Source organism: Pan troglodytes, chromosome 16 (genome assembly GCF_028858775.2).
Source record: "Pan troglodytes isolate AG18354 chromosome 16, NHGRI_mPanTro3-v2.0_pri, whole genome shotgun sequence".
In the NCBI taxonomy this organism is placed as follows: domain Eukaryota; kingdom Metazoa; phylum Chordata; class Mammalia; order Primates; family Hominidae; genus Pan; species Pan troglodytes.
Genome location: NC_072414.2, coordinates 37,559,580 through 37,587,354, shown reverse-complemented (window position 1 = coordinate 37,587,354; position 27,775 = coordinate 37,559,580). Strand labels below are relative to the sequence as shown.

The 27,775-nt window shown below is 40.2% G+C and overlaps 1 protein-coding gene across 4 annotated transcripts; it reads right to left on the bottom strand.

Annotated features, from left to right (window-relative positions):
- On the bottom strand, positions 1–27,775 carry BLOC1S6 (biogenesis of lysosomal organelles complex 1 subunit 6). Of its 4 annotated transcripts, XM_054667523.2 has the most exons (7): positions 27,730–27,775; positions 20,913–21,087; positions 19,737–20,208; positions 14,984–15,125; positions 6,508–6,595; positions 4,187–4,273; positions 1–3,316 (listed from the first exon to the last, which is right to left on the bottom strand). In XM_054667523.2, the coding sequence occupies exons 3-7, from the start codon at positions 19,816–19,818 to the stop codon at positions 3,197–3,199; spliced, it is 519 nt and encodes a 172-aa protein (XP_054523498.1). In that variant the 5' UTR covers positions 19,819–20,208; positions 20,913–21,087; positions 27,730–27,775; the 3' UTR covers positions 1–3,196. The 4 variants fall into 4 exon arrangements, 2 of the variants coding, with proteins under 2 accessions (XP_054523498.1, XP_024204958.1); XR_010151660.1 differs by lacking the exons at positions 19,737–20,208; positions 20,913–21,087; positions 27,730–27,775 and adding exons at positions 8,297–8,470; positions 19,466–19,702; XR_010151661.1 differs by lacking the exons at positions 19,737–20,208; positions 20,913–21,087; positions 27,730–27,775 and adding exons at positions 8,316–8,470; positions 19,466–19,672.

The window sequence follows — 27,775 nt, the reverse complement described above, 5'->3', positions numbered from 1 at the left end:
TCAGATAATTCAGAGACTTTTTTAATTAAATGTGTAAAAAGCAGTTCTCATCTTACAAGCTCAAAATCAGACGAATGTATGAGGGTGTATAATTGTTATATTTATAAACTGTATCACCCAAAAACTCAATGAGGACACAATCTATATTACATTCAACATTTGCATATTTACATGATACTTACTGCAAAGTAAATACAAAATGAACTCCCATCATTTTAGTTCAGAACACAAGTGATATAATTTCAAAACAAAAGCAATTTTTTTCAACAAAGAACAGAAGTCTCCCAAGTACCAATTCACTATTTTGCAGAAAAATACAACACTAATTTATAAGATTTCCATTCCAGTTTAGTCAGTAAGATACATTGTTTGTTTGTTTGTTTTGTTTTTAGAAACAGGGTCTCACTCTGTCATACGGGCTGGAGTTCAGTGGTGCGATCAGAATTCACTGCAGCCTTGAACTCCTGGGCTCAAAGAATCTTCCCACCTCAGCCTCCCAAAGCACTGGGATTACAGGTGTGAGCCATCACAGTCTAGTAAGGTATGTTTTTGTTACTGAAATACAGCTAAAGTTTTGGATTTTAATCACCAAAATAACAGTACTTCTGGTTTACAATTGACTTTAAAATAGAGGATACTAATATATATTTATTTTCATTTTTTTTTAAATCTTCAAAACTGAAATACAATTCTGAAAGTATTTGTGCCTTGTCATTTGTTCAATAAATTTGATTTGTTTTTAAACAGGTCACAAAAGTTCAATTAACTAACCAGAATTCTATATCTATTGCCTGTCTACTGGGGTTCAGTCTTAAGTCTGACTATATCAAAAGCAGTAGCTCAGAATTTATTTCATAAAATTAATCCCAAGAGTTACTGGGTAGCTTTTAAAGTATTTCATTGCTTATAATACAACTCACTAGATAGATAGTCTATACTAGTGACTCGTGACATCAAAATTATCTGGAGAGCTTTTTAAAAAATACGTGGGATCCACATCATAACTACACTAAGAATCAAGAATGTCTGTATTTTTTTTAACGTTCCCAGGTGATAATGCTATGCAGCCGTGCGTGGGAAACCCCAATGTACCACTAAGCCTGTGGTTCTCAACTTTTCAGGTGCACTGGAATCACTGGGGGAAACTTTAAAAACAAAAAGCAAAGCAAAACAAACAAAGAAAACAGATGTGCTTCAGTAGATAGAGAACTGTGTGCAGGAACCAGCATTTTAAACAACCACTGCAGTTGGTCCCAAATGACTCAGAAACGCTGTACTACCTTTGTCAGATATCATATTATAATGAGTACATTCAGCAATTTAGGTGACATTGTCTGCAAGCCCTAATGAATCCTGCCCTAGGCAGTTTTAGCAAGTGTTTGAGGGCAACACTCAGCGTTTCAAATAAAATATATTTATATTCTTAAATATTAGGTCAAAGTCAACTGAATTGTGAGACCATCATTCATTAAAGAAGGCAAATGCTCTTTCCAACAATTTAAACCTTTAAACAAACCAGTTCTTAGCCCTCAACTTAAACCTAATGCTTTCTCCATCGTTAGCCTGATATGTGATCAGAGGTAGTGATTCCATCTTACCAGAAATGTATTGTGGATTATAAAAGATACCATTCATACATCTTCACAGGCTCTGTACAGTCCCTATGTAATGGAGATTGGAGACCAGTTGGATATTAAATAATACTGTAAAACAGTAAACAATACACTCTTGATTTTAAACGTTGAAATCTCGTATTTCCCTCAACCAATAAATTCTTACATATAATATCCAGAAAAAAATTCTAGAAAACACTAAAGGTATCACGCTGCCTCTTTTGTGAAGCTATTTACTAATTTTTCACCATCCCTGTAATTATCTATAAAGTGGGTACTTGATGTACATCATTCCACTTCAAGAAATTGTTTTTTCTTTTTTTTGGAGACGGAGTCTCGCTCTGTCACCAAGGCTGGAGTGCAGTGGCACGATCTTGGCTTACTGCAACCTCTGCCTCCTGGGTTCAAGCAATTCTCCTGCCTCAGCCTCCCAAGTAGCTGGGACTACAGGCGCACGCCACCACACCCAGCTAATTTTTGTATTTCTAGTAGAGACGGGGTTTCACCATGTTGGCCAGGATGGTCTCAATCTTTTGACCTCGTGATCCGCCCGCCTCGGCGTCCCAAAGTGTTGGGATTACAGGCGTGAGCCACCGCACCCGGCCTCACTTCAAGAATTTTTTACAAGCACAGAAACTATATCTCAGTGTATGATAACTGTTACTATAATACTATATTGTATTATAAATATACAAGCTCATTTGAGTGTGTGATAGCTCCACTACCTCCACCAAGCTTTAGGGATATATATAATCTACTTTGAACCCAAAAGCCACAGAAGCAGTGACAACGACGCTAAGAAGCAGAAAGAGTATATGGTTAGTAGAATCTATCTGGCATCTTGCTCACCTGAACTACACCTAAAGTGCTGTTATTTCCCGTGCATGCACTTTTCCATTATGTTCTTCACAAAGGCTCACCTCTTTTCCATAAGCCACCATGCCCAGTCCACAAACCAAATTATTTTTAATGTTCAACAGAAAAGAAAGGTAGCAACAAGTTCCTTATTTTTGTTAATTCCTTGTTTCTTGTAATAAAGAGTATCACTTCCTCTCACCAAAAAGCTATAGAGCTTCTGATGAAATTCAACTGTTCAAAAGGTTTACCTCTTTTCCAGGGGTAGGTGTGATTAAACAGCTGGCACTTCTTCTTAACAAAGTAATGAAAAGGCAATTACTAAAAAATCAGCATTGTATTACCAGAAAGGCAAGTCATTTCATAAAATAAGAACTGGAGAGTTTTAAATCCATATTCATTAAGAAGCTAAAAAATTCATACTAATTTTTAACCACTTAGAGTTTTGACTCACAATAATCAAACCACTTTCCAGTTTATAAATAATTCAAGATCAAAATAATAAATTTTAAAATTAAACAAAATTTGAAAAACTTACATATAAATATCAAAAACCAAGCAACATGACGTCTGCTACTTGGAAAAAAGGCATGGAGACACAGTAATACCGGAATAAGGATTTCAACATATGACATAATGGCGTAAGGCACTACCTCAACTTCAGTCTACACTTGAGTCATCATAACCCAAATATGGGACAGGAGAAGAAAACACACAAACACAACTTTTCACATCCTTTTGGCTGGTCTGGCAGTTAACTGCTTTTCTCTTTCAAACTCCTTCTCTCGTTGCTGCTCCCTTTCCAACTCTTCTTTTTGCCTCTTCTGCTGCAGTTTAAGTGCTCTTTTCTGTGTTAAAAAAAAAATTTAAAAACCAAGAGAGCAATCAGGGGTTACAGGTTTAGCCTAATTTGAAAATAACAGTGCTCTGCTTTGAGGTAATTCATTCACACTAATAAACTTCATCTTGGACATTTAAATTTGGGATAATTTAAGGTCCCTTTGATTCAAAAAAATTTGTTGCTCTAAACTCTTATTAAATGAGAACTGTAGGGCATATCCAGAGAATCTAAGCCTATCAGCCCAGCTATTAGTAAAAATGCTCAGAGTGCAGTTGAAAAAAAAATGGTATTTTTAAGGCTGCATGCAGTGGCTCATGTCTGTAATCCTAGCACTTAGGGAGGTCGAGGCCAGAGGGCTGCTTGAGCTCAGGAGTTTAAGACCAGCCTTGGAAACGTAGTGAGACCCTGTCTCTAATATTTCTTAAACAATGACATTTTTACAAAGAAAACAATGTACCATGAATGAATTATGCTATTGTATATGAGGGTATAAAAGTCAAAATATGAATACTGGCTGGGCACAGTGGCTCACGCCTGTAATCTCAGCACTTTGGGAGGCCAAGGCAGGCGTATCACCTGAGGTCAGGAGTTTGAGACCAGCCTGGCCAACATGGTAGAACGCTGTCTCTACTAAAAATACAAAACTTAGGTGGGCGTGGTGGCGGGCACCTGTAATCCCAGCTACCTGGGGAGCTGAGGCAGAAGAATCGCTTCAACCCGGGAGGCAGAGGTTACAGTGAGCCGAGATTGCACCATTGCACTCCAGCCTGGGCGGCAAGAGCAAAACTCCGTCTCAAAAAAAAAAAAGAATACTGAAAAAAAAAAAAACAATTAAACCTCTACTTTTGTAAAGAATGTGAAAGAATTTTCAACTCACTTTTAACTTTGATGTTTTTTCATGAAGCATCAGCATCTCTTTTCTTATATTCACCAACTTGGCATGATAGTGTTTAGCCTCAGCAAACTTAACATGGAAAAATAAATGAAAAGTCAAGTTAAAATAGACTAAAATATCAAAATGAATAAATAAGGCAATATATAAATGATAGTTTGTGCTTCCTAAATTGGTCAAAATTTTTACAGCCTTATCTTCACATTTTAATTCCAAAATAAAGATTTCCTTATACTGTTAGTAGGATTTGAAAAACATTTGATTTAGTTCAGATTGACAAAAGTGTTACTAAACATAAAATAGACATTTATATTAAGATGGGCATAGACAATATTTTGCTTTAAAAACATATACTTCTAAAATTTCAGATAAGACTATCTAATAATGCTATCAGTTTCATTTAAGAAAAGTAAAACATTCTCTCTGCCTTTACAAGAGACAGACTGAGCCAGAGCACATGAAACAGTTTAAGTGAAGTGTCTGCCCATAAGGAAAACCCAAACTGTGGCCACAGAGCCCTGGACAGAAAGGACTGTGGACAAGTCTAATCCATTCCTTGGGCTGCTTTAGTCAGACTAAGCAGAATGATCTCTGTGAGGACACTTTCCTTCTTGAGGAGTCTTAAGTACAGACTTTACAACTCAGCCAAGCTGCATAATCTAAAATGAAGTCTTATGTCAGGAGAAGATGGGAGGATGATGCAAGCCTAGAGATGTCAGAGAGAAGAAGAAAAGCACCCTATTTTCAGACAAGGTTACAGAAAGAGAAGAAATGAAAGAAACGTCAGTAGAGAGATTCACAGCCTTAATGTAGCTGCAAGTAAAGTCATTGTCTGATTAGCTCAGAAGTTACAGTCCCTTTTTACATGTCCTGGGCCTTCCAGTTTTCAGTTCCCAGATGATAATAAAAACTACCCTTGACTAAGAGAAGAAGAAAGAGGAAGACTCCATCCTGCCCCTTCAGACTAAAGCAACAGTATTACATCTGCTTGGTTAATTCATTCAACATTCATTCATTCAACAAATATTCCTTCTGTTGCAACACGATTTCAGTGGGGAACACAAAAGTAGGTCAGTGTAGCCTTGCCCACCTCCCTCGCAAGAAACCAGGAACTACTGGGCAGATGGCTCTGTATTTATTTCCACAAGCCTCTAATGCCAGAGAATATGAACTTTGTTTTTAATTGTTACAAATGGAAAACATTAGTAAACCATCTTTGTCCAAAGAAAAGTCCATTTTTTTGAGGTATGCATGAATGGCTACAGTCATGTAAACCCAGCTTCTTTTTTTCTTAATAGAGATGGGGTCTTGCTACGTTGGCCAGGTTGGTCTTAAACTCCACGCCTCAAGTAATCCTCCTACCTCAGCCTCCCAAAGTGCTGGGATTACAGTCATAAGTCACCGTGCCCTGCCCACAAACAAAACTATTTTTAATGTTCATCAGAAAATAAAGGTAGCAACAAGTTCCTTTTTTTGGTTAATTCCTTGTTTCTTAAAATACAGAGTATCACTTCTTCTCATCAAAAAGCTATAGAACTTCTGATGAAATTCAACTGTTCAACTATTTATATTGAAAGATATAACTGATCATTCTCAAAGCGTCCACTTCAGCCTATGGCATTAATTTATTATAGCATTATGAATATGCCATATAATTAAATAAAATGCTAATTTAAGAAACCATGTAATTGGTAAAGAGAAATGCACTTTCTTTAAAGAAAAAAAAAATGGTACCCCAAAGGTTCTTTACTTCCAGTTCGCTCTTTTTGTTTGTTTTTTGAGACAGGGTCTCCCTTTGTCACCCAGGCTGGAGTACAGTGGCACAATCACAGCTCACTTGTGGCCTCGACCTCCTGGGCTCAAGCAATCCTTCCACCTCAGCTTCTGGAAAAGCTGGGACTACAGGCATGTGCCACCACGCCCGACTATTTTTTTAAATTACTTTTTGTAGAGATGGGTTCTCACTATGTAGCCCAGGCTGGTCTTGAACTGCTAGGCTCAAGCAATCCTCCTGCCTCAGCCTCCCAAAGTGCTGGGATTACAGGTATGAGCCACTGTGCCAAGTCTAAGTTCTCTTTTCTAAGTCTTCAGTTATAAGCAGATCTATTCCAAATGCACAAATAAGTTCAATTTCCTACTACAAATTCAACATTTGAAAGATAATAATTCAACACAACAGAAGTTCAATCAAGGTTTCTTGTTAAAAAGACAAATTCTAAGCTTAAAATCTTAGCTATTGCTTAGCTGAGTCTTAGCTATTGCTAAGACAAGATGTCATTAAATTACATCAACTAAATCGTACTTACCAAAGCATTAATATCCAACATAGAATGACATTCTTTAAATTTTGAAATCTCTTGTTCCAGTGTGTCTAACAATACAACTTGGTTCTGTCTGAAACAAAAACACACAGCCAAGACAAACTCTACATATTTAAAGTACCGGTCCATTAAAAGGAATCATATTCATCTTGGTTAATGGTAACAGTTAGAAATTAAGTAGGAAATGTATTAACTCTCTAAGGTTTATTTAATATAGAATAAGATTTTTCAAAATAATATTCTAAAGCCACATTCTGATAACTAAATGTCTTTTATTCTTGCTTCAATTTCTAATAACTAAAATAATCCAATCATTTAAAAGTATTTTATTACTTGTTACTTTTAACAACTCTCTGTATTATTCCAAAAAAGAAGTTTTTTATAGTATTTTGCCCAAGAAGTTCAATGTTTTATATATCTTAAAATTGCAACATTCCCATAAAGGAAATGAGGAACAATGGTTTTTCAGATTAGAGGTGAGGAAGATGCAGTATCAAGGGATAGTAAGTCAAAAAGAATAATTAAGCAGCAAGATGAAAAAAGCATAGGACTGGAAATCATAGCTTTCCCCGGCCAACAGCCAGTTAGTTATATGATCTTAGAAATTCAGTTTATTTCTCTGGCCTAACTCCCCTCATTTACAAAGTGAGAAGATCAGACCAGATAATTTCTAATGTTTCTCATTACAGTTCTGATTCAAAACTCATTGAGGAAGAGAAGCCAACTTCCTTGATATTTCTTTCCACATCAATCAATGTTAGGATCACAGGAATAAGTGACATTAAAAGGGTCACCTACCTGAATATTTTAAAGAATGCTACAAAGAAAAATACGTGATTTGCTTGTAAAACTGTGCTATCTAGAGAATAATGATTAAAAAAAAAAGAAATAGCAACGAACAGGCTCAGGGCAATTACAACATCTCTACTATCCAGCACTGAGTCTGGCATACCCTACAGGTCATAAATTCGTCTCTTGGCTGGGCACAGTGGTTCATGCCTATAATCCCAGCACTTTGAGAGGCCAAGGAAGGAGGATTGCTTGAAGCCAGGAATTCAAGACCAGTGTGGACAACAAAGCAAGACCCTCTACAAAAACAAAAACAAAAACACACACACACACAAAATGAGTTGGGTGTGGTGGCACACACCTGTGGTCCGAGCTACTTGGGAGGCTGAGGCAAAAGGATTGCTTGAGCCCAGGAGTTAGAAACTGCAGTGAGTTATAATCACACCACTGTACTACAGCCTATGTGACAGGGTGAGACCCCGTCTCTACAAATATAAATAAATAAATAAATAAATAAATAAATAACTTTGTCCCTCCAGCTTGGACTAGAGATCACAGAAAGTGAAATACAGAATGGATGAGAGGAAAACCCAGTAAGTCAACCATCCGAGATACGCAGGACAGCAAAAATAGGCTGTTAGAACTAGAAAACAATAGAAGGGGGAAAACAAAAAAATCAATGAGACAAAAAGGTGGTTCTTTAAAAGATCAATAAAATTGATAAACCTCTAGTGAGACCAATCAAGAAAAAAAAACCCCAAAGTATTAGTATTATTCATGAAAGAGCAGTAATCACCACTGATCCCATGACATTAAAAGGATAATAAATGAATATTTTCAACAACTCAGTGCTCATAAATTTGATAATGTGGATGGAATGGACTAATTCTTTGAAAGATACAAACTACCAAAACTTATACAAGGAGAAACAGGAAGTTTATGTAGGCCTATATTTATTAGACAAATTGAATCAGTAAGTAATAACCTTCCAAAAAAGACAGTACCGGGACCAAACGGCTTCACTGGTAATTTTTACCAAACATTTAAGGAAGACGTGATACCAATTCCCCACAGTCTCTTCCAGAAAATATGTCAGTCCTCCTTTATCTGCAGTTTTGCTTTCTTCAGTTTGAGGCACGTACAGTCAACTGCAGCTGTGCTATATCATCACAAGAAGGGTAAGTACAGCACAATAAGATATTTTGAGAGAGAGACCACATTCACTTAACTTTTATTATAGTATAACTGCTGTATTTTATTATTAGTTATTGTTGTTAATCTCTTACTATGCCTAACTTATAAATTAAACTTTATCATAGGTATGTAAGTATAGGAAAAAACATAGTGTATAAAGGTTGACATCCATAATCTGAAAATCCAAAATGTTGCAAAACCTGAAACATTTGGACAATGAATGACCCACCTGACCTCATGTGATAAGTCACAGTCAAAAAACTCTGTTTCATGCACAAAATTATTTAAAATATTGTATCCACTAGGGGTCTTGGAACATATCCTCCTTTGGATAAAGGGCAACAACTGCAGAAGCAAAAGGAGCACCTCCCAACTCATTCTATGAGGCTAGCATTACCCTAAAGCCAAACCAGATAAAGATATTACAAGAAAGAAAAACTATAGACCAGTATCTCTCATGAACATCGATATAAAACTCCTCAACAAAATATTAGCAAATTGAATCCAACAACGTGTAAAAAGAATTACATACCACAACCAAGTAAAATTTCTGCCAAATACGCAAAGCTGGTTCAATATTCAAAAATTCAATCAATGTAATCTACCACATCAACAGGCTAAAGAAGAAAAATTACATGGTCCTATCAATTGATGTAGAAAAAGCATTTGACAAAATCCAGCATCTATTCATGACTATAAACCATCAACAAACTAGAGAGGATCTTCCTCAACTTAATAAAGAATACCTTGAAAAACCTGCAGCTAACATTTAGGGTGAGAAACTACATAATTTTCTCCTAAAACTAGAACAAGCTATGTCCCCTCTCACAACTCCTATTCAACATCATACTTTAAGTCCAAGCTAATACAGTAAGACAAGAAAAAGAAATAAAAGGTATACAAATTGAGAAGAAAGAAATAATACTGTCTTTGTTCCCAGATGATTTCCTATGTGGAAATTCCCAAAGATTCAACAAGAATCCTCCTGAAACTAATAGGCAAGTATAGTAAGATTTCAGGATACAAGGTTAATATACAGAAGTCAATTTCTTTCCTATGTACCAGCAATGAATTTGAAATTTAAAAAACAATACCATTTATAGTAGCTCCCCATCCCCAGTGAAATATGGTTGTACAAATATAACAAAATATATACAGGAGCCATATGCAAAAAGTATAAAACTCTAATGAAAAATATCAAAGAATATCTAAATAATAGAGAGACACTCCAAGTACATAGATTAAAAGACTCAACTGTTGTTGTTGTTCAGATAGGGTCTCACTTTGTCACCCAAGCTGGACTGCAGCGGCATGATCATAGTTCACTGCAGCCTTGAACTCCTGGTTCAAGGGATCCCCTGCCTCAGCCTCCCAAGTAGCTATGACTACAGGTGCACACCACCATGCCAGGCTGACTTTTTAAATTTTTTTGTAGAGACAGGGTCTCATTACATTACCCAGGCTGGTCTCCAACTCCTGGCCTCAAGAGATCCTTCTGCCCCAGGCTCCCAAAGTGCTTGGATTACCAGCATCAACCACCACACCCAGCCCTTCAATATTTTTTAAGATGCAAATTATTTCCAACTTGATCTAAGGATTCAATGCAATCCCAATCAAAATCCCAGCAAGTTATCGAATAGATATCAACAAACTGTTTTAAAGTTCATATGGAAAGGCAAAGACATAGAAGAGCCAATACAACACTGAAGAACAAAATTGGAAGACTCACAGTACCCAATTTCAATACTTACTTTAAAGCTACAGAAATCTGGCCAGGCACAGTGACTCACTCCTGTAATCCCAGCACTTTGGGAGCCTGAGGTGGGGGATCACCTGAGGTCAGGAGTTCAAGATCAGCCTGGCCAACATGGTGAAACCCCATCTCTACAAAAAATACAAAAATTAGCTGGGCGTGGTGGCGCGCACCTATAATTCCGCTACTTGGGAGGCTGAGGTGCAAGAATCACTTGAACCTGAGAGGCAGAGGTTGCAGTGAGCTGAGATCGCGCCACTGCATTCCAGCCTGGGCAACAGAGTGAGACCCTGTCTCAAAAAAAAAACAAACAACGACAACAACAAAAAGCTACAGAAATCAAGACAGCATGGTAATGGCAAAAGAACAGACATACTGATCAATGGAACAGAATAGGAAACCCTTATTAAATAAACCTACACAAAAACAATAAACTTCTCTTTGACAAAGGTGCAAAGGTAATGCAGTGGAGAAAGGATAGTTTTTTCAACAAATGGTGGCCAGGTACAGTGGCTCACACCTGTAATCCCAGCACTTTGGGAGGCCAAGGCAGGAGGATCACTTGAGCCTAGGAATTCAAGACCAGCCAGGGCAATATGGTGAAACTCCATCTCTACAAAAAATACAAAAATCAGCCAGGTGTGGTGGTGTGCGCCTGTGGTCCCAGCTACTTGGGAGGCTGAGATGGAAGGATCACTTGAGCCCAGGAAATGGAGGCTGCAGTGAGCTAAGGCTGTGCCACTGCACTCCAGCCTGGGCAACAGAGTGAGACCCTGTCTCAAACAACAACAACGACAACAATAAATGGTGCTGAAGCAACTGGATATCCATGCGCAAAGAAATGCATCTATTAATAGACACAGACCTTACAAGCCTCCATAAAAATTAACTCAGAATAGGCCGGGCGTGGTGGCTCACACCTCTAATCCCAGCACTTTGGGAGGCCGAGACAGGCGGATCACCTGAGGTCCGAGACCAGCCTGACCAACATGGAGAAACCCCGGCTCTACTAAAAGTACAAAAATTAGACAGGCGTGGTGGTACATGCCTGTAATCCCAGCTATTCAGGAGGCTGAGGCAGGAGAATCGCTTGAACCCAGGAGGCAGACGTTGTGGTGAGCCAAGATCGTGCCATTGCACTACAGCCTGGGCAACAGGAGAGAAACTCCATCTCAAAACAACAACAAAAAATTAACTCAAAAGAAATCATAGGTCTAAATGTAAAATGCAAAACTAGAACTTCTAGAAGAAAACACAGGAGAAAATCTAGGTGACCTTGGTTTGGTGATGAGTTTTTAGACACACTACCAAAAGCACAATTCATAAAAGAAAAAACTGATTATATTTTTTATTTATTAAATAAATTTATTAAAATTAAAAACTCCTGCTCTGCAAAAGATACTGTAAAGAGAGTAATAAGACAAACCACAGTCTTGGAGAAAATATTTGCAAAACACATAAAGGACTCATATCAAAAATATACAAAGAACTCTTAAAACTCAACAATAAGAAAAACAATCCAATTTTAAAATGAGCAAAAGATCTGAACAGACACCTGTTATCTAACAAAGAATTTGTCTGATCTTTGTCCCAGGTTTCTGGCACAGAGCTTCTAAAACCCTTGGAATTTTCCAAGTGACAGAAGTGTCTTTGTTATCCATGAGCTCCTTGGATCACACCTGAGTTTACGCTAATAAAGTGACTCATGATGGGCCCCTAGAGCTTCAAGATGGGAGGCTAATGAAAAATAACAAAGAAAGAACATCTAAATAATAGAGACATTCCAAGTACATAGATTAAAAGACTAAATTTTTGTTGTTGAGATAGGGTCTCACTCTGTCACCCAGGCTAGGGCACAGTGGCATGACCATGGTTCACTGCAGCCTCGAACGCCAAGCTGCTGAACACACTGATGTGCTGGCAGTGGGGGTTTCCTCTCACTGGGAGAGGAAACAGAAGTTTTGTGTTCAGGAACCTCCCAGGCACTACCCTGTGTGTCTCTGCATTGGCTTGTCCTGATCTGTACCCTTTATAATACAACTGTAATTTTAAGTACAGTGCTTTCCTGACCCGTAAGTCTGGCCACTCTCAAAGAAGGTTCCAGAGAATGTGGCTGGGCACAGTGGCTCACACCTGTAATCCTAGGACTCTGGGAGGCCAAGGTGGGCAGATCACTTGAGGTCAGGAGTTCAAAACCAGCCTGGCCAACATGGTGAAACCTGTCTCTACTAAAAATACAAAAAAATTAGCTGGGCGGAGTGGTGCGCGCTTGTAATCCCATCTACTTGGGAGGCTGAGGCAGGAGAATCTCTTGAACCCAGGAGGCAGAGGTTGCAGTGAGCCGAGATCCCACCACTGCACTCCAACCTGGGTGACAGAATGAGACTCAGTCTCAAAAAAAGGGAGAAAGTTCCAGAGAATACAGTGGGGCAGAAAAGATGACTCAACTTCATTCCCTTGAAGCTTTGTATAATTTACAGTAAATATGCTGACAATGTTTGTGAAGCCTTAATGCAGTGTCTGAGGAATGATTATCTGAGAGAAAAGCTACTTCCTTACAAGTTCCAAGTGTGAATTATCTCGAAGGGAGCTCCATGGAGGCCACTGACAACTGCACCTCTGTGGCTACTTTAGGGGCCTGGATCCCAGAACCTTGTTTTTTTAGTTTCCAATGTTCTTAAAATGATAAATACATATAAATGAATATTTATAACCTTTCTTATATATAAAGCTAAATTTTTTTCTTGGTCTTCCTTACTCATTGTTAGCTACAAAATAAACTTAATCCCTACCTACCACTACCTTCTCCTTTACTTCTCTGTGGACCTGTTTCTATAATGGTGAAGAGGCTTTACCAAAGGTTTGATGGCAGAGCCAGGACTAGAATACAGGTGGCTCTCAGTCCAGTACTCTTTCCCCTATATCTTTATTAGTAGTGAAATTTGTGGAGATGGGGAAAAGAGGAGGAAATACTCTCTTTTTCCTTTCTCTGAAATTTGTTTACCTTTCCTTAACAGTCAAGAAGCATATTAACTACTAATGCATCATATTCAATAGCTAATTCTAATACTACCTGTGTAATCTTTTCCAAATTACTTAACCTCTCTGAGCCTCAGTTTCCTCAATTGTAAATAAGGATAATACTAGATACTTCATAAAGTTGGTGTCAGGAGTAACTGAGATATGTTAAAGTGCTGGGCATATAGTACATATAATAACAAACAGTAGCTAATTTTACTATCATCGTCAAAATAATCATTGTTGTCTGGGTGCCTAGGAAGATAAGTAGGGGCTATTCGAAACACTAAATTTTAGACAATATCATCATCAATTAAACTCTGCAATTAAAACTTGATTCCCAGCTTCCTGCAAGTAAAGTATTTTTCAGATATGTTTGCTTGCAGAGTTTCTTACCTTCCATCTATCACATCTCATACAACAACAAAGATTGATTGGCATCAAAATATAAGGTATATCACGCGCTAGGGATAAAAAAAATCTTGTTTGGGATTAGCACAAAACTGAGAAGGTTGCCAACTCCCTAACTATAGTAGTACACATGTAGTCTTAGAATAACTCAGTACCACTTTTTTTTTTTTTTTTTTTTTTTTTTTTCAGAGACAGAGTCTCACTCTGTCACCTGGGCTGGAGTGCAGTGGCGCAGATCTCAGCTCACCACAAACAGCCCCCTGGGTTCAAGCGATTCTCCTGCCTCAGCCTCCCAAGTAGCTGGGGCTACAGGTGCACACCACCACACTCAGCTAATTTTTTGTGTTTTTAGTAGAGACAGGGTTTCACCAGGGTGGTCTAAAACTCCCGACCTCAAGTGATCCGCCCGCTTCAGCCTCCCAAAGTGCTGGGATTACAGGTGTAAGCCACCGCACTCGGCCTCAGTACCACTTTTATATGCATTTAGCACCTTAACACTAAGGATTATAACATTACTTATAATTATAAAATAAGCACAGTTATTATTCCTCTCCTTTTGCCCTAATAAAGGCCTCTTAAGTAAATTTTCAAAGGGTAGGTCTCAGAGCAGCAGCAGTTTGTAGCCAGTGTAAAGCTGACCACCACAGAAAGAAATGACAGACAGACCAGCCTGGGCTATCCAGAGAGGTCCCGACCCAGGAGGAGGCAGAAGCTGAGTCTGTTGTCTGTGGATGGGAGCTGATAAAGCCAGAGTATATGTTTTTGTATACTGATCCCACTCTATGGGTTCTGTTCTATCTTAAACTGTTTTCTTAACATATCCTCTAATCTTTACTTACTAGTAAAGTTATCTACTGGGAATGAAACAGATCATCTCAGAAAAGATACTTACAGATCTCTGGCAACTCATTTGAACTAGCAACTGAAAACAAGCGTGACTTTTATGGAGGCAATTTTTCAACTCTACTCAGAAACAGGTGTATATCCACCTGAACAATCCCCAATAGGCAATACTTTCATAAAATAATGATAAACGCCAAACCTAATCACAGATTCTAGGTAAGATTTAGGAGTACTTCTTAGAAGAGATCAAACACCCTAGGAGTATTCATTTCACTTTTTACATTTAGAATACTATGTACTCCTCTATTCCCATCTGCTATCAATAAAGATATAGACATACTCAATTATAATTGCATGTTAAAAAATATTATGTCTTAACACAGTATACAATTATACAAATTATGACTACACCACAGAGGAAATGAGTGTATATCTGGTTTTTTATTAGCTTACGTGAGTTCCTGGAGGGCTTGTTTTGATCTCTGCAGATCTGGCAAATAATGAGAAAGCAATCCTTCTGCCAGTTGCTCCACAGCTTTGTCTTCTATAGTCAAGTCCTCTATTAACCCTTCATCTGGAGAAGTGTCACTTAAACCTGTCCCCAGCAAAAATCAAATTTAGGAACCTTTTATTTATTTTATTTTTTTAGGCTGGTCAACTGAAGCAGTGGGATTAGAGAAGGAACAAAGAAATCTGTAACTGGTTGTGATCAATTAGTTGTAAACACCACTGCACTCTGACCAGCCGGAACCTTTCAAATTGACACAGCTAATAAAAGGAGGTTGGGGAGTAGCAGGTAGAAAGGAGCCCACAAATGGGGTTGAGAGCACACACACACTCTCCCAACCACAGGTATCCTTCTTTTCTTTTTAAACTTTTACCTCTGAGCTTCCTTTAAAAAATGAGTCATGAATGTTCAAAAAATGTTTTTAAGTTACTACTATAAGGTAAAGTCTATGATAAATGAACATTAACATACACAAAATTCTGTATCTTTATATATTTTTCAGGGCAGAGGACTTATAGTTTTCACTGGATTATCAAAGGAGTCTGAGGGCCAGGGGCAGTGGCTCACACCTGTAATCCTAGCACTTTGGGAAGCCAAGGTGGGAGAAGTGCTCAAGCCCAGAATGGCTGGGCACGGTGGCACACACCTGTGGTCCCAGCTATTCAGGAGGCTGAGGTGGGAGGATAACTTGAGCCCAGAAGTTCATGGCTGCAGCAAGCTATGATCGCACCACTGCACTCCAGCCTGGGCAGCGGAGCGAGACCCTGTCTCAAAAAAATAAATAAATATAAAAATAAAAATAAAATAAAGGAGCCTGAGGCCAAAACGTGGGTAACGCTCACTGAACTAAAGCATTCTTGCTTTCAAAAGCATGAAGAAATTATATAAACAAAAATGCAATGCCTAAAATAAAGTATGTTTTCAATTCTATGGAAACAAAAATGTAGGTCAACATTGATTTTGCATATAGTTCGATATGTTATTTACATGTAAAAGGGGGGTTGTTGTGTTATTTGTTAGGGAGGAGAAGAGGGATTTTCTAAGAATTTCTTCTCTCTTAAGATTCAACAACTTAATTTACCATAGAAAATGGTGTATAATCATTGTCTTGTGTATAAATCTAGACCTGATGCTGGGATCAATGCCTCATCACTTTCCTTTGAATAATAAAAGTGTAAGCATTGTGCCAGGTATTCAAAAACATCTAAGATGAATATCAATCACCATTCCTACCAAGAAAAATACAATTTCTAAATAGGGTTTAATGGTTTGTAAGATGGAATCACTGATTTATAATCAGAGAAAAAAAAGTAAGATGGTCACTTTACTAAAATTATACACTAAAATTATGATTAATATTAAACTCTGAAACATCTCTCTTCAATTATAGTCTGGTAACCATCAGTAACATCAAATTACATCACTCTATAGAACAGTTATCACAACACATTGCTTGTGACACATTTCTAAGTACAATTTGTGCCACAGATTTAAATTTTGGCAAAATTGAGAAAAACAGTCTTGGCACAGTGGCTCATGCCTGTAATCCCAGCACTCTGGGAGACTGAGGTGGGCAGATCACTTGAGGTCAGGAGTTTGAGACCAGTCAACCAGTTTCACCAGTTGATGGTGAAACTCCATCTCTACTAAAAATACAAAAATTTCCCGGGCATAGTGTTGTATGCCTGTAAGCTCAGCTACTCGAGAAGCTAAGACACAAGAATTGCTTGAACCTGGGAGGTGGAGGCTGCAGTGTGCCAAGATTGTGCCACTACACTCCAGCCTGGGCGACAGAGCAAGACTCTGCCTCAAAAAAAAAAAAAAGATTGAGGAAAACAACATGCTATCATATTCGAAGCTTTTTGAAAATCAAAATAAAATTATATAATTTTTATTTTAACCCTACGAAACACATGAACAAACTTTGGACTTCTCAAAGTTGCAAGGCAACATTCAAATAGGTAAGAGCTAACTAGAAACTGAAGCACTATATAAAATAAAAATACAAAAACCAAAAAAAGAAAAAATATATATAGAGAGAGAGACAGAGAAAAGTGAAGCACTTAGGGATATTAATGTACCAACTGTATAGGAAGTGAATAAATTATATCCACCAATTATGCCGTTGCTTAAGGCTTGATTACAATAACAATGCAATCAGCAACTTTAAGTATTAATAAATATAGAAAACAATTTTCTTAATGTTTTATGATAGGAACACCCCAAAAAAGGGCATTTCAACTTTAAGGAATAACAACTAATTCACTTCGCTTAACAATATATACATACATTTTAACTCACAAACCCTCCTCCCACCCCAATGTTCTGGTTAATTATTGGATGAGTCTCAGTTACTCATTTTTTGTTTGTTTGTTTTGTTTTGTTTTTCTCTTTTACCCTCTGCTTCCAATGGCTAAGAAGTCACTCAAGTTTTTATATATATTTAATTACTAAGTTCAAGGTGCTTCATTGTGCGAGGGTAAAGAAGAAGAAAGGGAGGGTCCTTATTCTATTCATACGAGAAAGGTTTGCTGAACATCTATATTATGTACCAGGTTCTGAGATTACAACAATAAATAAGGCAAGTCCCCTTCCCTGGAAGGGCACAATACGAGGAATCACAGAATATGAGAAGTGAGGAATTACAGAAAATGAGAAACAGAAAATGTTATGGAAATTCAGGGGAGAGCGACTTTCATTAGGGAAGTCTAAGAAAAATTCCTAAAGGAAGTGTGGACACTGAGCTAAGGCTCAAAGAATGGATGGAGTTTTCATTCCTCTTTGTCTATTCGAGTGTTACTCACTGTAAAAACTTAAAACACTACAGAGGGAGGCACAAACTGAAAAGTAAAAATACTCCTTCTTACCCTCTAACTCCAGCATGAGCTACTCTGGAGTTTCTCACAGAGCCTTCCAGAAATTGTCTTTGCGTATCTATGCATATATTATTTTTATGACAAACGAAATATTACTCATACCATTCTGCAACTTTTAAAACATATATCTTAGGTATCTTTCCATACCAACATATAGGGATCTACTACATTATTTTTAACAGAATAGAATTCTACCATAGTTTGTTTAACCAGTCCCCCATAGATGGATTATTTAGGTTATTTTCACTTTTTGCTATTTCAAACAATGCTGCAGTGAGCTTCCTTGCTTATCTGCATATTTGTGTCACTTTCTGTAGGATAAATTCTTAGAAGTAGACTGTTGGGACAAAGAGTTTATGCATTTTTTAAACAGACATTGCCAAACTGCCCTCCTAAGAAATTGGCACCAATTTGCACTCCCACCAACAATCTGTGAGGACTATTTCCAAATGGGGAAGAAATCTATGGCAGGAGTGGAATGGATGCAATATGGGTAAAGAAAGCAGCATGAGGAAAGGCTGGAATACAGTACAGGATTCTTCTGGAGAGGCATGGGGCATATGCAGCATAGCAATAGTGAGCTTTAAGACCGGAAGGCCAGTAAGGGCCTCTAAATGCCAAGTTAATGGTTTGGACCTTTGTTAATAAGTAGTGAGGAGCTATTTAAGGTTTCTGAGTTCAGGAATGACATGACTGAAGCTTTATCTTGGGACAGTGATGTGATAGCAGTAGGACAAATGCGTTGAAAGAGTAAGACTGGAGGTGAACCAGCCTTTGAACGGCTGTTTTAAAGGTGAAATTACAAGGAGATGGAATTGTATAGGAGAATCCCCTAGAGGTGGAAGGAGAGAGAGAGGAAAAAGTCCAGAGCAATTTCAAAGCTTCAAGTCAGAGTGACCTACCACCATTAACAGGATGAGACATGTTTTCATTTATGTACATGCCTTACGTGAGATTAGTGCAAAACAGCCATGTCAAAGTATCCAGCTAGCAGATGGAGAAGTAAACAAGAGTTAAGAGAGGGGCCCAAGTTTCAAATACATACAAGGAAGTCATATTTATAGAAGCGACTTAATGAAAGTGTGAAGAGATCCTTGAGGAAAAGCATGAACAGGAAAGTGCTGAGAGCACTATTTGGGGGTAACCCCTATATTTCTGAAACAGGAGGTAAAAGAAAAAGCATATCCAAGGAGCCCTGCAGCCTTTCTCATCTAAGGCCTCATCTGAAGCACAGAACACAGAAAATGCTCTGAGTGACCATTTTCTCAGTTCTCCCAAGGATGGTACATAAATAGTACCATTTTGGGTGCACAGCAAGTTAATTCATTCCATTCAATGGATGCCTTAGGGCATTAGAGCTTAAATCCCTCCTGGAACTCGGTCGAGAAGACTGCTGCAGGAATAGGGATGAAGTAATATCACCAAGCTGACCAAGCATTTCATGAGTGGTCAATATTATAGGATACGTCACCTCTCTGAATTATAAGCTGATCATCTTTCTGGTAAATCCATCCCCCACCACTGCCGTATGACAAATAACCAATGACGTACCGGAGTCAACACATAAACTCAGAATGGCTTCACCATCAACCGCCTTCAATTGCACCCCCAATACAAAGCTTCCCCTCGGGACTTCAGTTCCGCGCATTGCGCTGGGCAGAGGGGCCGGCGCGGTTCCCCATTTCTGCACTCGGGGCAGGGCCCGGGGGCCGCAGCCGCCAAAAGCCGCTTACTCCCCCAGGGTTTCTCCGGAGTTCTACTCACTCAGGTCCCCGCCCCTCACACCCAGCCCGGGCCGCGCTTCCCACCCGACAGTACGTACCAGGCGTCGGCTCCCCGGCCTCCAGGCAGTAGGGTGGCCGTGTCAGGGCCCCGTCCGGAGACGACGGCCCAGGGACACTCATGTCCCTCCAGCTGGGAACACAGGGAAGAAGCAAACGTGTAGCTCGTCAGAAGCAAGAAGGAAGCACCTAACGACTCCAGTGGCTGGCCGGACAGAAGAGATTGTCGCACCCGGAAGTGACGGGGGCGAAAAAACTGCAGGCTTCAGTCACGCGCTCGAGAGTTGGCTCTGCCCCATGGCGTTGTGGGGACCCCGCGCTGATATCGTCGTCTGGTCCCGGACGAAGTGTCAGCGGACTCAGCAGTGTGGGGCTCGAGTCCCTGCGATCCGATTGGTGGGAGCTGGGGGAGGACGGTGGTCGGTTTGGGCTGCTCACGGGGTGGGTCACGAAGACCGGAAGAGCGTTGTCTTTGTTGGACGCGGGCGAGCCGTCAGGCTTTGTTCCCTGAAGCTAGGGAGAAAACAGGACTTTCAGCCCTCACGCGGCACAGCTTTTTAGTGTTGTCTCCGTGTTTAGGGAAAACCTTCAGAACACGGAGTGCTCGCTTTCCCTGCGATTTGGACCATTAAAAAATTCGATGCCTAGGTCTCTGCGAGCCTCAGCCTTGCTAACTAGGGTTTTGCCACTTTTCCGGGCTCCCCTTGTTAAGTGTAGATGAAAGATTTAAGCCCTCCGTTGCAGCAGCTACTGAACAAATTCGGCCAAGTTATCAGAAACTGCACTTGCTGAGATCCTGTGGAATGATCTCTTGAATTCTGTTGGAAAACACTTAGAAAAGGGCATAGGCAGCTTTGGACCAAAGAAAACGATTTAGCTCTGCCATCTCCGGCTTATACCCTCTCATCTCAACTGTAATGGTGGCCTCCTAATGTTGCTCCCCAATTATGCCTGTTCAGTTTTCTCAGCTGCAACCAAAGCTTATTTCAAAAAAATAAGAATTTGCAAGGCTCAGAAACTTGCACTGGTTCCCCATTGCCCTTATCAGTGCATTCACACCCTTTCCTCTTTGGGCCTCTTTTCCTCTTAGTATTAGCTCCTTCTTATTAACTATGGTAGGCAGAATAATAGCCCCTCAAAGATGTCCACAGCCTAAACACCAGAAGCTGTGAATATGTTAGCTTGCATAGCAAATGGGAATTAAGGTTGTTAATTACCTGGTGTTGAAATAGATTATCCTGGAATCGCTTTAACCAGGGAGGCAGAGGTTGCAGTGAGCTGAGCAGCTCCACTGCACTCCAGCCTGGGCGACAGGGTGAGATTCCATCTCAAAAAAAAACATTATCCTGGATTGTTCCAGTGGGCTGATTGTAATCATAAGGGCCTCCAAAACTGCAAAAGAGAGTCAAGAGTGACAAGTAACTATGAAGAATGATTAGAGAGATACAACATTGTTGGCTTTGAATATAGAGGAAGGGAGCCTCCAGCATTGTGGGTGACCTCCAGAAGCTGGAACTGGTAAGGAAACATTCCCCTGAAGCCTCTCTAATGCTCTGATGACACCTTGATTTTATCCTCACGTGATCAATGTTGGACTTCTGACCAACAGAACTGTGAAATAATCTCTTAAGTTTGTGATAACTTGTTATAACACCAATAATAATGTACTACCCTTCAAGACATTCTTTATTCCATGTGAGCATTCTCCTAAAATTATGCCCTTTCATGTCTGCAGTGCTCTTGCTTATGCTTCAACCTGAAATATTCTATCCTTTTGTAAACCAAAAATAAAATTATAAACCCCACAACTGACTGATGGACCCCCTGCCCCTCACCTCTTGGCCAAGGGCATTCCAAAGTAAACCTGAAAATCTAGTTATTCCATCATCTAGATGGAAGTGGGGATGGGGGGTTAGTCCGGGGGTGGGTCGGACATGCCTCATTATACCCTCCTCCCTTTGGAATTCAGGCTGAGCTGAACAGCATTCACATGAAAACAGATCTTAAGACTGCCAGACTTTTTCTAGCTTTTCTAGAACTTTATTTTTGACACCAAGCCAGCCTGACTCTAGTATAGCATCACGACAGATAGCAGGCCCTGAAAGAAATTGAATTATTTAACCCCAAAATATATTCCTTTGACATATTTTTAAATGGCCCTGCAAAGCTGTATCTTGTGGGGGGAAACCTACAGTCTGTAGGAAAGCCTGTTCCTTTCCAGGTGTTTTCCCTTACCCAGGAGAGAATTAACCAAGTCTGGCACCTTTTTAGGTCTGATAAGAGCTCTACCTGAGGCTTCATCTGCATAATAAAACCTTGATCTCTGCAAGGCACAGTGGCTCACGCCTGTTAACCGCCTGTTAACCGCAGCACTTTGGGAGACCAAGGCGGGTGGATCACCTGAGGTCAGGAGTTCGAGACTAACCTGACCAACCCGGAGAAACCCCCATCTGTACTAAAAATACAAAATTAGCCAGACGTGGTGGTCCATGCCTGTAATCCTAGCTACTTGGGAGGCTGGGGCAGGAGAATTGCTTGAACCCAGGAGGCGGAGGTTGTGGTGAGCCAAGATCATACCACTGCACTCCAGCCTGGGCAACAAGAATGAAACTCTGTCTCAAAAAAAAAAAAAAAAACCTTGGTCTTGGGCCGGGTGTGGTGGCTCACGCCTGTAATCCCAGCACTTTGGGAGGCCGAGGCAGGCAGATCACCTGAGGTCAAGAGTTCGTGACCAGCCTGGACAACATGGTGACTAAAACCCTGTCTCTACTAAAATTACAAAAAAAAAAAAAAAAGCCAGGCATGGTGGCGGGTGCCTGTAATCCCAGCTTCTCGGGAGGCTGAGGCAGGAGGATCACTTGAACCTGGGAGGCGGAGGTTCCAGTGAGTCGAGATCACACCATTGCACTCCAGCCTGGGCGACAAGAGCAAAACTCTGTCTCAAAAAACAACAACAACAACAACAACAAAATGTTGGTGTCCACAACCCCATATCTTAACCCAGACATTCTATTGACTCCAGGTCTTTAGATAATAACTTAAGTCTTTTTTGTTTGTTTATTTCCTAATATAGAGGTAGAGTCTCCCTATGTTGCCCAGGCTGCTCTGGAACTCTTGGCCTCAGGCGATCCTCTCACCTCAGCCTCCCAAAGCACTAGGATTACAGGCGTGAGCCACCACGCCAGCCTGATAATCTTTGAATTGCCTGTGACCCTGAAGTCTCTGCTTCCAGGTGTCCCACCTTTCAAGACCAAGCCAATGTACATCTTACATGTTTTGATGAATGTCTTAGGTCTTCCTAAAGTATATAAAACTACACTGTAGCCTTGTCAGAGGCATTTGAGCCAGAGCAACTCCATCTTGAATAGGACTGGGTAAAATGAGGCTGAGACCTATTGGGCTGCATCCCCAGGAGGTTAGGCATTCTTAGTCACAGGATGAGATAGGAGATCGGCACAAGATACAGGTCACAAAGACCTTGCTGATAAAACAGCATGTGGTAAAGAAGCCAGCCAAATCCCAACAAAACCAAGATGGTGCCAAAAGTGACCTCTGGTCATCCTCACTGCTCATTATTTGCTAATTATAATGCATTAGCATGCTAAAAGACACACCCACCAGCACTGTGACAGTTTACAAATGCCATGGCAACATCAGGAAGTTACCCTATATGGTCTAAGAAGGGGAAGAACCCTCAGTTCCAGGAATTGCCTACCCCTTTCCCGGAACACTCATGAATAATCCACCCCTTATTTCGCATATAATCAGGAAATAACTATAAGTGTAATCAGTGAGCAGCCTAAGCCGCTGCTCTGCCCATGAGTAGCCATTCTTTATTCCTTTACTTTCTTAATAAACTTGCTTTCACTTTACTCTATGGACTCAACCGAATTCTTTATTTTGCGAAATCCAAGAACTCTCTCCTGGGGTCTGAATCAGTACCTCTTTCTGCTAACTGCCTGACCACCTTGGGCATATGTTCTCAGGATCTCCTGGAGCTGTGTCATGGGCCATTGGTCACTCACATTTGGCTCAAAATAAATGTCTTCAAATATTTTACAGAGTTTGACTTAATCAACATTTTCAAAGTCCTACTTTTCAGCTGGGTGCAGTGGCTCACACCTGTAATCCCTAGCACTTTGGGAGGCAGATCAGCTGAGGTCAGGAGTTCAAGACCAGCCTGGCCAACATGGTGAAACCCCGTCTCTACCAAAAACACAAAACTTAGCTGGGCATGGTGGCACACGCCTGTAATCCTAGATATTCAGGAGGCTGAGGCAGAGAATCACTTGAACCCCGGAAGTGGAGGTTGCAGTAAGCCGAGATGGCACCACTGCATTCCAGCCTGGGTGACAGAGCAAGACTGTCTCAAAAAAAAAAAAAAGTCCTACTTCTCTTCCAAGGCTCAGTCTTAAAGCCTTTACTTTAAAATCATTCACAATCCCACTACTCCTTTCATTCAGAAGTTACGGTAATAACCCTTTATCAACTACAAAGCATCCTGCTATTTTAGCACTTAATCCGTTCTTTTTTTTTCCCCCTTGGTAGAAACGAGTTTTGCTATGTTGCCCAGGCTGGTCTCAAACTCCTGAACTCAAGCGATCTGCCAGCCTCAACCTCCCAAAGTGCTGGGATTACTGGCATGAGCCACCATGCCTGTCCACTTAAATTATTCTGTATTAGTTATTTCCCTTGTCTCCCTCTATTAGATTGCAAACTCCGAACATACGCTCTTATTCACAGAGAATCATAATAGGTTCTCAAAAAATATTCAATGAATGAAGTAAGTATTGATTCTCTAGCCCCATTTCCAGATATCTATAATCTGTAAAGTCTGCGTCACACAATACGACATTTGATAAACTGCCTGGCAACCTTAGTTGGTAGTTAGCATTATCTCCTAACTAGATAGTAAGGCCATTTAGAATGAAGCCATGTCCTATGGGTTGTCTGTACCTCTTTATCTCTTAGCACAGTATTAACCATATTACATGAATTTGAAAATACTGGTTATTTTTTATTATTATTTAAAATAAAAACAAGGTCTCACTATTTGCCCAGGCTTGTCTTGAACTCCTGAGCCGGAGTGATCCTCCTGCCTCAGCCTCCCAGTGTTAGGATTACAGGTGGAGCCACCACACCTGGCCAAAATACTGGTTATTTAAATTCAGTGGATGAAATTAAATTGTGACACCCTGCCAATTTTTAATTATCTTCTATTTTGCTTTACAGAACAATTCATGTTGGAAATTTGATGATCTTTTTCAGCATTTTAACTTTACTTAATGTGACAAAAACTAATCAGCTAAATAGACAAGGCGGACTTTGTACCAAACCCATCTTGCTTTTCCCTTTCTCCTTTTCCCTCTACCCCCACAGATTTCAGCTCAATGCATCTGTTAGAGGCATTCCAAGCAGAGTGACTCTGTCTTGAACAGAGGCTGGGTAAAATGAGGCTGAGACCTGCTGGGCTGCATTCCCAGGATAGGCATTCTTAATAACAGAATGAGACAGAAGGTTGGCCCAAGATGCAGGTCACAAAGACCCCACTGATTAAAAGGATGCAGTAAAGAAGCTGGCCAAAACCAAGATGGTGACAAAAGTGACCTCTGGTCATACTCACTGATCATTATACACTAATTTTAATGCATTAACACACTAAAAGACACTCCCACCAGTACCATCACAGTTTACAAATGCCATAGCAACGTCCAGAAGTTACTCTATATGGTCCAAAAAGGGGAGGAACCCCCAGTTCCAGGAACTCCCCCTCCTTTCCTGGAAAACTCATTGAATATCCACCCCTTGTTTAGCATATGATCAAGAAATAGCCATAAGTATACTGAGCCAATCAGCCCGTGCCACTGCTCTGCCTATGGATTAGCCATTCTTTTTTATTTTTTGAGACGGAGTCTCGCTCTGTCGCCCAGGCTGGAGTGCAGTGGTGCGATCTCGGCTCACTGCAAGCTCCATTTCCCAGGTTCACGCCATACTCCTGCCTCAGCCTCCCAAGTAGCTGGGACTACAGGCGCCCGCCACTATGCCAGGCTAATTTTTTGTATTTTTAGTAGAGACGGGATTTCATTGTGTTAGCCAGGATGGTCTCGATCTCCTGACCTCGTGATCCACCTGCCTCGGTCTCACAAAGTGCTAGGATTACAGGCGTGAGCCACCGCGCCTGGCGAGTAGCCATGCTTTTGTTTGTTTACTTCTCTAATGAACTTGCTTTCACTTTACTTTGTGCATGCGACCAAATTCTTTCTTGCATGCGACCCAAGAACCCTTTCTTGGGGTTACTAACACATCAGGTGTTTGTTGAATACCCTCTGTGTTCCAGTCTCTGTGAAATGGCTGCTATATGCTTAACATAACACTGCATGTGGCACAGAGCTCAAAAGCAAAATACTAGAATTTGATTGCAAGGATGTAAATACAGTTTGTTGATTTATATCTCTTTTAAAATGCCTTTCATCTCTCCCATTCCCTTTTATGCACCAAAGTTATAATTCACTCCAAACATCTGAATATCTAGAACTGGAAGGCATTGTAGGGGGTAAAAGTAAAAATCCTGGTTCCTGTCCACCAAGAATTTATATTCTACCATTTAAACATAGTAGAATTAGTGAGCATGACAATAAAGTGCTGAATTATGTGGAACAGGACCTGGAGGAATGTAAAGGACATGATGTCATCTTAGTTTCCTATGGCTGGTGTAACAAATTACAAACTTGGTAGCTTAAAACAACACAGTTTTATGGTTTTTTTTTGTTTGTTTGTTTGTTTTGAGACAGAGTCTTGCTCTGTCTCCCAGGCTGCAGTACAGTGGCGCCATCTGTGCTCACTGCAAGCTCCGCCTCCTGGGTTCACGCCATTCTCCTGCCTCAGCCTTCCCAGTTGCTGGAACTACAGGCGACCGCCACCACGTCGGCTAATTTGTCATATTCTTAGTAGAGGTGGGGTTTCACCCTGTTAGCCAGGATGATCTCGATCTCCTGACCTCGTGATCTGCCCGCCTCGGCCTCCCAAAGTGCTGGGATTACAGGCGTGAGCCACAGTGCCCAGCCAACAGTTTTATTTTCTTATAGGTCTGGAGCTTAGAAGTCTAAAATCAGGCTCAGTGGGCTAAAAATGAAGGTGTCAGCACAGCTTCTTACTTCTGGAGGTTCCAGGGAAGAATCTGCTTCCCTAGAATTTTGCCTCTTCCAGTTTATAGAGAGGCTGCAACTTTTTTGTCTCATGGCCCCACATCACATGGCCTTTTTCCCCCTGCTTTCATTGTCACATCACCATCTTTCCCACTCTGATCCTCCTTCCTCCTTTATATAAGGACTCTTGTGATTACATTAAGCCCACCTGCATAATCCAGGCTACTCTTCCCATCTCAAGGTCCTTAATTTAATTACATCAGCAAAGTCCCTTTTGCCATGGAGGCTAGCATTCACAGACTCCAAGGACTTGAATATGGACATCTTTGGGGGGCCATTATTCATCCTATCACAGATGTGCAGTTGTATAGTGCACAAGTGGAAAGTAACTAGGGAAAGTTTTAAAATTTAATAGAGGAATTGGGATTTAAGCCATACCTTAAAAGACAGGTAAAATGTAATCTGAAGAGAAAAATTAGTAAAGTCTTTCAGGCAGGAGAAAAACATCATGAGTAGCAAAAATATACTTCAGATTCAAGGGCCTCAAGGCACTAACTGTCCTCTGGAGAATACAGCAGTGACACAGATTAAATGGTTAGTAGGAGGACCTAATAGAGAAAGGTGTTGCATAGTCTGTTAGACCAAAAGAATTTAAGAAGATAAAAGAACATAAAATGTAGCTCTGAATAAGTTAGTTCAAAGAAACTATATCTAGAAAGTGTTAAACACTTTGTGTGTGTGTGTGTGTGTGTGTGTGTGTGTGTGTGTGTGTGTGTGTGTGTGTGTGTTATATTCATAGCAAAAATAAGGCCATTGGATTTCAAGGACTATGAAATGCAAAAGAGGAAGAGCAAATATAATGCAATAAATAAATCAAAACTTTATTCACCTTTCAGTTTTGCTGTTTTAAATGTTTCTATATCCTTTATTTTTTG